General features: G+C 35.3%; 2 protein-coding genes and 1 pseudogene across 2 annotated transcripts; 2 read left to right on the top strand and 1 right to left on the bottom strand.

Annotated features, from left to right (window-relative positions):
- The first annotated feature begins 1182 nt into the window (after positions 1-1182).
- On the top strand, positions 1183-4544 carry LOC120197290 (annotated as a pseudogene).
- A 1977-nt stretch (positions 4545-6521) lies between these two features.
- LOC120197661 (SWI/SNF complex subunit SWI3D-like) lies at positions 6522-12100 on the top strand. Its single transcript, XM_039199100.1, has 7 exons — positions 6522-7044; positions 7728-8254; positions 8734-9399; positions 9928-10094; positions 10170-10807; positions 10893-11077; positions 11171-12100. Exons 1-7 carry the CDS (start codon positions 6597-6599, stop codon positions 11504-11506), a joined length of 2967 nt encoding a protein of 988 aa, XP_039055031.1. The 5' UTR covers positions 6522-6596; the 3' UTR covers positions 11507-12100.
- A 300-nt stretch (positions 12101-12400) lies between these two features.
- On the bottom strand, positions 12401-14049 carry LOC120197292 (uncharacterized protein At1g01500-like). Its single transcript, XM_039198878.1, has 2 exons — positions 14024-14049; positions 12401-13088 (listed from the first exon to the last, which is right to left on the bottom strand). The coding sequence occupies exons 1-2, from the start codon at positions 14047-14049 to the stop codon at positions 12401-12403; spliced, it is 714 nt and encodes a 237-aa protein (XP_039054809.1).
- Positions 14050-14268: the final 219 nt, after the last annotated feature.

Raw genomic sequence — 14268 nt, forward strand, 5'->3', positions numbered from 1 at the left:
AAATGTCTAAAAAGAAAAATGAAATATACAAACACTTGGGACCAGTATTAAACGCGCATAAAATAAATGAACAGAAATATAAACATGCAGATTTTGGACTAGGGACTAAAATGAACTTGAGGAGAAACCAAAGTGACTCCTAACTCGAATAAACCATGCGAAATCAAGAAACTCTAAACACTTACACGACGTCATTTTAACCAAACCTTAAATTAATATCTAACCTAAAAAAATAAAACCCTAACATCTAAGCCAAACAAATTCCCCCCTATCTGCGCCGTTTCTCTCAACTCTACCCATCTCTCATTTCTCTCCCCCATCCTCTGTTCCACAATCACACACAACAGACACCAGAGAAGGAACTCGGCCGCCACTCCATCGCCGCAGGACCCGGACAGGTAAGGCTCTTCTATTCTTTCTACTGCTCTTAAACACTTCCAAACCCACATGCACACACTTGGTTGGCCTAAGGACGAGACCCCCGACGGCCCTAGAAACTACGGCCACCACACCCAACGGCCACCAAAGCCGAGATCACACCAACCAAACCTCTTCTCTAACTCTAGCAGCAAATCGAGACCTCACTCCTCTCGAAACTAAGCCACGAATGCTTGCATCCCGATGCCGGCGAGAGAACCCGCTAAACCCGACAAGGGGCTAAACCCCTTAAGGTAAACGTTCTACTCCCTACTATTTTTAGTTTTGTATTTACGTGGAAAGCTATTTAAAACAAATAAAGGAAAGCATGATTGTAGATGATAATGAAGAAAAAACCTTGCGTTATATTCTTCGAATAGGAGGTCAAAAAGGGACCTCGTTTACACCTTGCTTTTTTCAAATAGGGAAGTCGAAGCCTTTCTTTTTACAAACTGTTTTTTTCTTTCATATGATCTCCCCCCTCCTTTTGTTAATGATCGCCACTGGTTGCTGTGTATTTCGTTCTGTCTCGTGGTTGATTTCTCCTTGTTCACTGCTGCCTTCCTTTGTTTATGAGCTTCCCCTGAATCTAATCCCCTCTGTTCGTTATCGTTCCTTCTATTTTGATGGCTAATGGTCCATGGATATCTCCCCCTTCTCTTTTTTTCCCCCTTTCTCTGGTTCGGTCCCCTTTGCTGCTTTAATCTTTGCCTATGTTCCTCCCGTGATCTCCTGCTAATTTTTGTTGTCTTCCTCTATTTGTGCATGGTATGGGCACGAGATGGACTGGGCAGTGGAGCAGGAGCAGCAGGGCACGGGTGTTGGGAAACCGAGCTGCTCGGTCAGAATGCTGGCAGGGTGATGTCCGGTCAAGCATGTGCACTCGTGGGTGATGCTTGGCAGGGCGTGGAGTAGCTGCTGGGGAGCTGTGCTGCACATGGGAGACATGGATAGCTCGGGTTTGGTTGCAATTTAATTACTGTTGGGCTTGAATCTTGAGCTTGCAATTAATTTGGTTTGTAATTGGGCTTCAAATAGGTAAATGGACTTTAGACACTTAATTTGTATTGAACTTCAATATGTGTCTCGATTTCCATATACGACTAATCCCAATTGAGCACCTAAAGCTTCCAAACGCAAACTTTCACGCTTCGTCATTTGAATTGATTCTTCATCTGAGCACGATTACCTCCAAATTAATTATCGGGCATCTTCAAATGGATTTAAAAGGCCCTGACAAAATTAGGGTATTACACCACTATTGGATTGTGCTCTTATAGAGGTTTGATTTGATGTTTCATGCTTGAAGTGATTCTTGTTTTTAATGTGACAGGTTAAAATACGACATTTTAAGGTACAATTAAAAATGTGATAAAAATAAAATATTTTAGATTGAACGTAATTTAAAATATTACATTTTTACTTATTGAACCTAAAATGTCATGGAAAAAGTTAATATTTTCAGTTGTCAACTGAAATTGTTATGAAAAATGTAACATTTTGTTGAACGAAAAATGTTAAGAAAAATATAACATTTTAAGTTGCGTCTAACCTAAAATGCTATGATTTTTTTATCACATTTTCAGTTGCGTTCAATATCGTCGTCTTTTAACCTTAAATTAGACTATCGTTCTTAGACTTCCTCGTATTTTTTTAGTGTGTGAAAACGCCAAAATGCATATCCTGATTGATCCTGAGGAGTTATCTTTCCACCCATACATGATCTCAAAATAGTGATTTTGATTTTTTTAATATTTCATTCAACGTTTCAATTTTTGGTCAAAACAATTCATGTTGGATGAAAATTTTTATTTGAACGGTCAACATATGTTGTAGACGTGATATTTTCACATGTATTCAATTGTTGAAGTTACATGTGTTTCGTCATTCAAACTGATGAAGTGATATGCGACACATAATTAAAATGATGACATTATATATAATATGTTACTAATTAGGTATATATTAAAATATCAAGCCAGTAACATGTATTGACTATTAGTCAACTAACAAATTTTATTTAAATTTGACTATTTTAATTAAAAATTGAAACATTGAATTAAAATATTCCAAAAAATATATGAATTAAAATGATCATTTATGAAAATATTGGAGATTAGTTTTATCATTATATGTTTTGAACTGAACAATGATTCTAGACGGGCACAACATGTGCAAAAGCGAAAACACGAGTACAAAATATTTGGGTAAATTTTATAAAAGGTCACTTAACTATTAATAAGATTACAAATAAGCCTTATAATTTAAAAAATTATAACCGATTCATTCAATTAATCAATGGTCACTAGGTCACTAGACCGTTAAAAATGAAACAAAAGTTAGATGGCGCCATTAGAAAACATTTGTTTTTTTTTTATAATTTTCTTATTGAGTAAACTACACAAAAGTATATCTAATTATTAGTAAAATTATAAATAGGTCACCTAATTTCAAAAAGTCACCAAGGAGTTAGATAGATCATCCAATTTCAAAAAGTCACAAATGAGTCATTGGGAAAGAAAATCCTTTTTGTCTTTTGGGTTTCTCAAATATTGGGAGATCCATTGATGATCCAAATAGTGAAGAGGTTGTCATTAGTGCGAGGAATAACATATATAAAACAGACAATTTTATTGTGAACAATGTAGATTGATGTTTAGGAAATTTGAAAGTCATGGTGTAATTTAATAACTTTTGAGAGATATTGTCAAAAACATAATATGATGAATTGAGTGACTTGACCACTGTACATGGTGGCACATTACCTTATTGTTACAATTAATTAAGTGACTTGATTGTTACAATAAATTGAGTGACTTGATTATAACTCTCTAAAATCTAATATTTCTAATGAATAAAATATTTCATCTAATATTTAACAATGTTGTGACATGCTGTGACAATCATAAAGTCATCGATAAATTTGATTATAATATTGATTTTAATTTTGTGTCTTTATTTTTAAAATAATATTAATGATAAATTTATTATTATGGTTTAATTTTAAGGACGTCAAGGATTCTATGGTAGATTTATGGAATTAGGGACATCTTTCGAGGAAACAAACATTATATTCACATTCATGAGACTAAAATGAGTAATTACAAATTTTGGGATCTAACGGTCGTCGACGACGACAGTCGGTAGTGATAGATGATAGTAGTGAGCAATGGCCAATGAAGGGGGAATTTGAACGGATTTATAGGTTAAATTGATAATTTATTTGAAGTTTAGGAGTCAAATTAGTATTTTATCTAAAGTTTAGGGTCATGCTATAAATTAACCCTTTTACTAACGTGATATGTTATCAAACTAACTACATTTAAAATCTCAGTGACTCAAATGTTATAAATCGATAACATAAGTGGCCAAAAAGTTATAAACATCGTATTCATGGTCTTGATGAAGTAATGGCAGGTGATTAGTAGAATTTAAAGAAGGTACAATAGGGATTGCCCTGAATTTGGAATCAAATAATGTTGGTGTTGTATTAATGGGTGACGGTTTGATGATACAAGAGGGAAGTTCTGTAAAAGCAACTGGAAAAATTGCTCATATACCAGTGAGTGAAGCTTATTTGGTCATGTTATAAATGCCCTGGCTAAGCCTATTGACGGTCAGGGTGAAATTTCAGCTTCTAAATCTCGGTTAATTGAATCTCATGCCTCGGGTATTATTTCTAGACGTTCCGTTTATGAGCCTCTTCAAACGAGACTTATTGCTATTGATTCGATGATCCCTATAGGACGTGGACAACGAGAATTAATTATTGGGGATAGACATATTAGTAAAACAACAGTAGCCACGGATACCATTCTCAATCAGTAAGGGCAAAATGTAATATGTTTTTATGTAGCTATTGGTCAAAAAGCATCTTTTGTGGCTCAAGTAGTGACTACTTTCCAAAAAAAGGGAGCGATGGAGTACACTATTGTGGTAGCCGAAACGACGGATTCCCCAGCTACATTACAATACCTCGCTCCTTATACAGGAGCAATTTTGGTTGAATATTTTATGTATCGTGAACGACACACCTTAATCATTTATGATGATTTTCCAAGCAAGCACAGGCTTATCGCCAAATGTCTCTTCTATTACGAAGACCGCTGAGTCGTGAAATATTTTAAAAAATAATTATTTCTTCTATATATAGAAAGGAAAATTGATTATAGACTCCATAAGAGTTGTAGAAGTTGATATATCCATATATCAATCTTTAGGTTTATTGCATTAATAAATCATGAAATCATTCCTTCCTTTCTTTGCATTACTATTTTAATGAATCATGAGATGATCTTTTATAGCAATTTTCTTTCCATAAAAATCACATATTGTTAAAAAAAATAAAAATTTATAATTTAAAGACTAACTCGTAAGTTAACATGAAATATTTTAATTACTGTAATAGAATTTATGTGCATATATCTAATTCCAACGAGCGGGAGACCACAAGCACCAAAAGAAGCCTTCCGTATTCAATTATTGGTATGCATATATCGGTTATTATTATTTTAAAGTTTCGCTGGCATGCAATTATTATTATTTTATTAATTTTAGTTAATTTTTTAATTTTTCATATTTAAATATTTAAAGTTTATTAATAATAAAAATATATTTTAAAACTTTAATCAAATAATTTGTATATATATTATAAAATTTAATTATTTAAAACAATTATTATCAAAATTTAAAATATTTGACCATCAAAAAATTAATGAAAAACAATAGTAACGAAACTTAAGTACTGTTAGAGTCCCTCATTTTCTAGAAATTATTTTATTTGATCCTTTCCACTACATCATTAATGATTTCAGTCAATTAAAACAATTCGTATTAATATTTTTTTATGTCTTTTATTCACATAGACTTTATTCGCCAACATCAATTTCTTCATTTAATACATATCACAATTAAAATCAAATTTAAAGATTATTTTTGGGATCTTCCTAATTCTTTTTATTCTACAACAATGCATATCAAAGTTGATTATAAACCTTCATTACGTTGTGATATCCAGTAAAGATTAAATAAATTGGTTCAAAATAATTAAACATTGAATATACTTCTTATTTTATTTCTTATCGTTTACAAATTTAGATTATGATCGGAATGGGTTAATGAGTCAATATAAAGAAGCAAAACGAATTTTAAGTGCTCTAAACATGCAACCAGAATTGCAGTAGAAAGATTGCTTCTCCGTATCTATACAAACTTAAGTGGCTTTTTCTTGATTGTCCTCCTTGTTTCTCAGGGCTTTGTCTTGATTAATCCGAATCAATTTGTATCGTATATCTGATTTTGATAGGTGAATTTCTCAACGATGAATTTTTCATACACAAAATTTCAAACTCAAGATTTAACTTAAGTAATATGAATATTGATGTGGATTTTTTTAATTAGTTAGGGCCGTTAATAATATAATGGGAAGGGTCTAAAAATATTTTTTTGATGAGAAGGTTCCATGAAATAATTTCTCATAAATTATTTATCCTGCGTGTTAGAACAAACTCAGCAACATCACTAGACTGAGTGTCGTGCTTTTGCGTGTGAAGAAGATCCATGTTATATATTTATGCAAGAAAACGAAATGTAGGTTATTGTGAATACATGATTTTATGATCATTATTATTAGGTTAAATTTATATGTATTTAATCCATATACTTTAATTTAGTCAATTTTAATCCCTTTAATATTTGAAATTTTAGTCCTAATACAAGTAATATAGGTGTAATATGACTAAATTACAAGCATTTAAAAGCATCAAAGAAGAGAAGATGAACTAATACAAATACTATATAATTTCATTTAACAGTTACTGATTGGGTTGAGACTAAAATCTTTAGTTTTGAAAAGTGAAAAAACTAAAAATGATTAAATTGGAATACATGAATTAAATCTATACTATTTCTAATTTATAATTAAGTAGTTAAAAAGATCATTTGAATATAATTTAAGGACTTTTTGTGTAGTTTATCCTAAATTTTAAGTATGATTAATAACATGTAATGTCACTATGGGCCGGTAGTAGCAGCTCAACAACTAAGCCGATCCAAATACGGCCCAATTTATAACTACAATAATTCACACTACTTTTTAGCTCAAATCAACCAAAATTCACACTGAACCGACCGAAACCCCTTTCCCCCCCCCCCAATAAAATCAAACCCCGCGACCCGTGATGGAGGAGAAACGGCGGGACGCGGGTAACTCACCGGCGGGGCCGAGCTCAGCGGAGCCGGAGTCGGCATCAACTCGCCGTCGAGGTGGAGCGCTGAAGAGAAAAGCCAATTCGCTTTCCGGGTCGAGCTCTTCATCAACGCCGTCGAAACGGGTTACTCGAGAGAAGTCAAGCTTGATCTCCTACCCTCCGGTCAACCATTACGGTCCTTTAACCAGGGCTCGCCAAGGGGCGCCTAGTGGAAACGTTGTCTTGGGTTTGAGCTTGGGATCGGATGGCGCGAAGCTTGGGGAGGCAAGAGCGGTGAAACAAAGTGTGAAGGCGGAAGATTTGGAGGAATTGAATAAGGCAAGTGAAGAGTGGGAGGCTTTGGAAGCTAAGATTGAGGCTGATTTTGAGGCTATTATATCTCGTGACATTAATGCGCATGCTGTTCCTAATCATTGCGGTGAGTTTTTCTATTTCCCCCCTTTTCCCCTTGTTTGGTTGATGAGAAGTGGGCAGGAAAGGGAAGGAAAGGTGAACTTTATCGTTTGCAACTTTAGTGTTACTTCTTTAAGTGGGAGCTAGTGAATTGAGAAATTATGTGAATTTTTGTTTGTTTGTTAATATAGGTGTTCAATTCGGGTTGAATTGAAGTTTTTGTCTTAATTGTGTAAACCGAAAAAAAAGAGAAAAAGATCGAATTGTTTTTCTTGAATAGTTAATTTGGAAGTTTTATTTCTTAATTTGTTTCTATATGCTATATGAATGCTAACACAAAGGAAATGATAATAAGTATCCATCCAATTTGTTCTGCTCATTTCTTATCAGCCATGCATGAGAATTAGACCTTGGCATATTAAACACAACATTGATAAAAATAAGTAAAATACGACACAGCATCAAAAAAAATGAAAATAAAAATTTCCCACAAATACACGATTACGCCATGTATACACAAATTAGAAAAAGAATGTTAATCTTAGTCCTCATTAGCGGAGTGCAAGCTAGGGCTCTAAATAAATTTGCCTCATTGGAAGGCTCTTATCTGTTTATATAAAGATCGAAAAAGAAGATACTGAACTATTAGATTTTTTGGTGTTTCGGATGCTGTCAGTCTTTGTACTCATCCTCTCTTTGTACTCACAGGATGGTTTTCATGGACAAAAATTCACCATCTAGAGGAGAGTATCTTGCCTTCTTTCTTTAATGGGAAATCCCCAGATCGAACCCCTGATTTATACATGGAGATTCGTAATTGGATTATAAAGAAATTTCATGCAAATCCAAGTGTGCAGATTGAGTTGAAAAATCTGGAAGATCTTGACATTGGTGACTTGGATGCAAGGCAGGAAGTATTGGAGTTCCTGGACTACTGGGGTTTGATTAACTTTCATCTATTCCCTCCAGCTGGTTCGGCTGTACCCAAAGCCAATGGGGATGGGATGTCCAATAAGGATTCTTTGCTTGAAAAATTGTTCCACTTTGAGGAAATTGAATCACACCCACACGTTGTTACAAGGTCTAACCTTTCAACTTCCTCTTTACTGTCTGGGTTTCTTCCAGAATCTGCGCTTGCTGAGGACTTGATGACACCTGAGGGGCCATCGGTTGAGTACCATTGCAACTCTTGTTCAGCTGATTGCTCTCGGAAGCGCTATCATTGCCAGAAGCAGGTGAGTTATTGAATACTAACTGATAAATACTTGTCTAAGCCTCAAATTATTTAGTACACTATGAAGAGAAAATAACTGCACTAATTCTTTCTGAGTGTTCTTGTGGCAATGTTTCAATCTTGCCTGCATTGTACTGATATATGTATTTTTATGTATATGTTCATTTTTCACTAGTCCTATTTTTATAAGAGAGTAAGAGGGAATTCTACTACAAAATCAATTTATTTGACACCTTCGGCTCAAGCCAAGTGGTAAATAAAATGGGAAATCCAGACCTTTTTAGCTACTGCTTGTTGTCCAACAAATAAGAAATGAGCATAAATTGTTTGCACCACCAGTGCAATCTGTTTACTTGCAACGAAAAGCCAATGGTGTGAATGATCAAAATGGAAAGAATAACTAACTTAGTAGTTTTGTTTATATATTTATTAAATTATTGTTCCATTTGTTTATGATGTAATTATGTTTGTATTTGACAGGCTGATTTTGACTTATGTACTGATTGCTTTAACAACCGGGAGTTTGACTCTGGCATGTCTTCTTCGGATTTCATTCTCATGGAACCTGGTGAGGCCTCTGGTCTTAGTGGTGGCAAGTGGACAGATCAGGAAACCCTCCTCCTTCTTGAGGCACTTGAACTTTATAAAGAAAACTGGAATGAGATTGCGGAGCATGTTGCTACGAAAACTAAAGCACAATGCATACTGCACTTTGTTCAAATGCCAATTGAGGATGTATTCTTTAATAGCGATGATAACAGAGACACCAATTCAAAAGAAACTGCTGGACCATCTGCCGATATTGATGAAACATCTTTCTCTAAAGATGTCTTGGAAACAACAGAGGGTAAGACTGCTCCTCAAGAGGATCAGGCCCAGACTACACCAATGGAAACTTCAAAACCTGAAGATGGAAAAGAAGTGAGAGCTAGCGAGGAAACATCTAAACCTGAAAATTTAACTGATGTAAGTGGTGGTCAAGAAACATCAAAGCCAGAGGAAACGGATGTGGCAAAAGACAGAAAAGACACAACTGAAAATTGTGCACTTGTGGCACTAAGGGAGGCATTTGAAGCTATTGGTTATAATTTAACATCTGAAAGCATACTCTCATTTGCTGATGTAGGAAATCCTGTCATGGCATTGGTAAGTTGAATGTGTTAGTATTTAATTTAGGTTTTATAAATTGATGTATATGAAGGGAAAACTGAGTTCATTTAATGATCTCAATTAATCCACTTTGTACATGGCTTTTGAAATAGTTTTTATCCTAAAATTTATCTGGGAATCTTTTGTTTCTGCTTTTAGAATAACTTTAGAGCCCGTTTTCCTACCTCCAATGTAAAAGAAACGGTGGCTTGCTTTGTAATCAAATGAATGATCAAACCTCATAATGCTGTCCTATTGCAATTCGCTTTTCTGTCATCAACAATGGTTTTTCATGGTCATTTTTCCTCCTTTTAAATGATTGCAATGCCAGTCTTTTATAATCTATCATGTGCTCTGTACATGTTTATGAAACAATCAAAAGCACTTCTGTATAAAGGTTTGTTTCATTAATCTTCGAAACTTTTCTCTTGAAAATGTTTGTTCTCAACTTATTCCGCTATTCATCATTTACCTATTTCTATTTGTTGGTGATATGTTACAAACTAAAAGTTGATCTTCCTGCAGGCAGGGTTCTTTGCGCGTCTGGTCGGACCCAACATTGCTGTTGCTTCAGCCCAGAGTTCACTGAAATCATTATCTGGTAGTTGTCCTAGCATTCAACTGGCTGCAAGGAACTGCTTTGTTTTGGAAGATCCACCAAATGACCCGAAGGAACCAACATGTTCTGAGAGGTATGTTAACCTATGTAAAGCTTATATTTCCTTATCAGTTTTGAACATTATCTGATGTTAGTTAGAGACATACAGTGTTGTCAATGATACGGGTAATCGGGATGCTCATAATGTGAAAAACTCGGAAGACAAAAGCCTTGAGGGGGAGCAGAAAAGTTCATTGAGCAACCATTGGGACCAAAACACTGAAGTTTCTCTTCCTGAAGAGAAGGTGACATCGCCTTCACCCAATGACTTAACCATGGATAAAAAAGAGTCCAGCAATATTGCAACTAATGAGGAAGATAAAAAGGCTAATTTGAATGAATCCAGCATTATTAATCAATCAAAGGATCATCAACCAAGTGTAATGAAGGTATCAAATAACTTAACAACGAAAGAGCCTTCTCAGCCTCCAAAAGCAGTGAAGGAAGTAGATATGTCTGATTCGGTTCCAGTGAAAAAGAACGAGTGTTGTGATGCAGCTGCATCGAAGTCTGCGGGAGAGTCTAAACCAGCAAATGCATCAGAAAATCTAGAGACTGCTTCCTCTTCTTTATCCGAAGCGAAGAATGAGCAAAAACTTTTTAAACCAAGTCCTGGTAGAAAATCTACTGAGCCTGATGAGGCATCAAATGATGTTGAAATGGCATCTGTTCCACAACCTTCAGAAAAGAGTGAGCCTCACCAACCAGTCGCATTAAATTCTGGAAATGAAAATGGAGTAGCCAAAGGTTCTCTCTTTTCTTGTATGTATATCTTGTTTACAAAACCAACTCTAGTGCAAAATGCTTCTCAATATCTTATTGTTTTTTTCAGACAAGAATAAAGAAGGTAAAAACCAGAATGGTGACTCTACGGACAGAGAAGATAATAGTAGCATCGATAAAGTAAAGAATGTTGCAGTTACGGCACTCTCAGCAGCAGCAGTGAAGGCGAAACTTCTAGCAGATCAGGAAGAGGACCAAATCCGACAACTTGCTGCTTCATTAATAGAAAAACAGGTTAGCTAGTTGCAGAATACATGCAATCTCTTTTTCCTATAAATATCCTACTGGAGCAAAACCCAACTTTTCTGAGGTTTTAATTCAATGCAGTTATTTAAGATGGAAGCCAAATTAGCATTCTTCAATGATATGGAAGGAGTTGTGATGAAGGTGAAGGAGCAATTGGACAGGTCGAGGCAGAGGCTTTTCCATGAGCGGTCACAGATAATTGCCGCTCGACTGGGCTTGCCAGCTTCCTCCTCTAGAGCAATGCCACCACCAAATGCTACAAGTAGAGTTGCTGCAAACTTTTCAAATTCAGTTGCAAGGCCTCCTATGAGCATGAAAGCCCCAAGACCGCCAATGTCGAGACCCATGACTCCTACGCCTTCCAACCAATATGTATCTCCAGCAGTTACAGGTGGTTCAGTTCGACCTTCTAGCTAGGACAGTGTTTCCTCTGTCGGAGCCAAGTAGTCTCTATTCATATTACTTGTGAATAGAATTTTTTCTATCCATTCTTAATACGATGGTCATCTCTCACGAGATATATCAGGTGAGTACTCTTTATAGTTGCAGTTCACATTAGCATTAGCGCTGCTAGTCATTTTGGGTGCTTTTAAGAGCTTGGGAATCAACTCGAACCGAACTCGTAGCAAATTCATTTGTGACACCTTTTGCTAATTCTAGCCACGCCGTTGTTTCATCTCGAGTAATCTAGATACTGCTGTCTAAATTATGTGATAGACTGACATCTCATGATCATAGGAAGGAGCAGATGGGTATTGTTCTCCCTTCAATCCTATTCTAGTCGAAAACAGTTGGGCCTATGTCTAACATGGAATTATTCCTTCTTGTAGTTGATACTGTGGGACCTGGATGATGAATTTTAGGTGATGCAAATTAAACATCCCTAACCTTACCAAATTCTTAGGGCATCTTATGATCAGATATAACCCTGTGTATTCTATTTTGTGGACAGACAGATCTGTTTTTGTTGTTATAAATGGCGTATATCTTTGTTTTTATTGTTCCATTTTCTCAGCTATAATCGCTTTCTTTAGTATCCAATCCGAGCAGTACAGTAAATCTGCCTGCTGAAAATGTATAATCGCTACGAAAATCGAAAATTTATATGTTGTAGTTTGACTATTGTACTGATACAAGTTTGATTAACCCTAATAATTATTTTAAATGTCGTATTGATACAAATATATTCAAATTTAAAATTTTTGACAATTCAAAAGCAATAACACTTTATCATGACATTCTCAAATCAACGAGTCTGATCAAACACTTCAATTTTAAACCCTATAAAAGAAATTTCCACAAATGGTATTCTCAAAATCGCCTTTGGAAGTTAGGGATAGTGGTGCCTTGGAAGGTACGGACTAGCAAACCAAGGCTTATCCCAATTCCAACACAGATGCTAAACCCAATTCCCAAACCAACCTTCACACCAGCATTGAACAATGAGAGCTCTTTCCCATCTTCGTCTTCAAAACACTTCACCCATGGATGCTCATACTCGGGTATCGAATCTGGCATTGAAATAGCCTCCATTTGTTTCATCCGTAAACTAGGCCGTAAAATCTGAGTTAATATAATTGGACTCCCCATGAAAGACCCTGCAACATGAACCTCAACCGTGGGTGAATCTGAATCATGTCTGAGAATTTGTTTGGCCATAACATTTTTACAATCCATGCTCCATTTCTGGCCACTTTCTCTTGAACCTTTAGTGTAACTGTTGAACTCTAAAACCCCATGTAGCAAAATAGTATCCTTATCGAAAACCTCAAACTTTACACTCCTTGTCAGCCTTATGCTATCCGTGCTCACGAAAATGGCTTCTTCGGATCTTTTATTGACCCAAACCCTTCGGAGAATGATCGATCTGCTGTCGGGATCGGTGCCGGCTTCACGTAGTGTGTTGGGATTCAATGGGACATGGTTGAGAGTAAGGTATTTGGGTGTTGAACTTGAAGCATCATCGAACTCAAACTTGCTTATTCTTACATAGAAAACTCTAAAATCAAATGACTCTCTCCATTAAAGAGAAGAAATTTTCTGTACTTTTTTATACAGAAATTGAACTGAGAAACAAACAGAAATTCAAGCATCGGCTTGACGGAAAAAATACAAAACAAAAGCAACAATTTCTATCCTTCCAACAAGAACTTTCCGGCAGTAGACAAATTTTCAGGCAACACTTGAAAAAAAAAACAGGCTCTTATGTCTTTGTGTCAATCCTTCGTGCCTTAATTTATATACAAATTTAATGCATGCATGTGTATAATCACCATGAAAACCATCAAAACATTAACTCATTCATAGATTTTATCCTAGAATGTAAGAGTTATTGAATAATGAATCATTTTAAGTTTTTTGCTTTTTGGGACAAAATCCGTAGTTGTGTTAAGGCCTAGTATCTTGTTCCTTCATATTATAATCGAACAGGATATGAGCGATGGGGGGACTCAAAACACAAGACAAAGTGCAACGTTTTTAACTTCGTTTTCCACATTTCCAACGAGGGCAGATTCTCAACATCTCCACGTGAAAAACACATGACCAACGCTCTTCTTAAAGATGGAGCTCACTGACGAGGTTTCGGAAGTTGTCAGGTTAAGGTAACTATGACCCACGTGCAAGTTCAAAATGAGAGTTAAAGGGTATCGGAGATATAATGTTTAGAAACGATGTTTAGAAATGTTTTACTTCTTTTGGATCTCCTTCGCGGGTTGCATCTTTATTTTTATTCTTTCGTTTGACCAAAGTCTTTGAAAGAACTCTAATAAACTCAAGTGATTTATCAAAACTAAATTTACTCTCAGACAACTATATTCATTTAAGCTATCAATCTACGAGTAGTAATCATGATTTTAGGTCTCACATCAATACTAAAGGTCAATGTAAAATTTCTCAGTCGAGAATAAATAATTCTTTTCGCCCTCTCTCTACCTGAAAATAGAGACATTGGTTATCATTCTTATCGACCATAGATCATAAATACTCCGATTGTGACTCTCCACTTTAATTAAAAGGAATGAATTGTCTATAACCATCACAATCTAAATGTTACTGTCAATAAAAAAATTATTTCAATAATTTTCCCCATAAAAAAAATATATTCATCATTATATATAATATTCAAGTAATAATATTTAGTTCAGTTTATTGTATGAATAAAAATATTAGACATCGAG

Source organism: Hibiscus syriacus, unplaced genomic scaffold, assembly GCF_006381635.1.
Source record: "Hibiscus syriacus cultivar Baekdansim isolate YM2019G1 unplaced genomic scaffold, ASM638163v2 tig00117048_pilon, whole genome shotgun sequence".
Lineage (NCBI taxonomy): Eukaryota > Viridiplantae > Streptophyta > Magnoliopsida > Malvales > Malvaceae > Hibiscus > Hibiscus syriacus.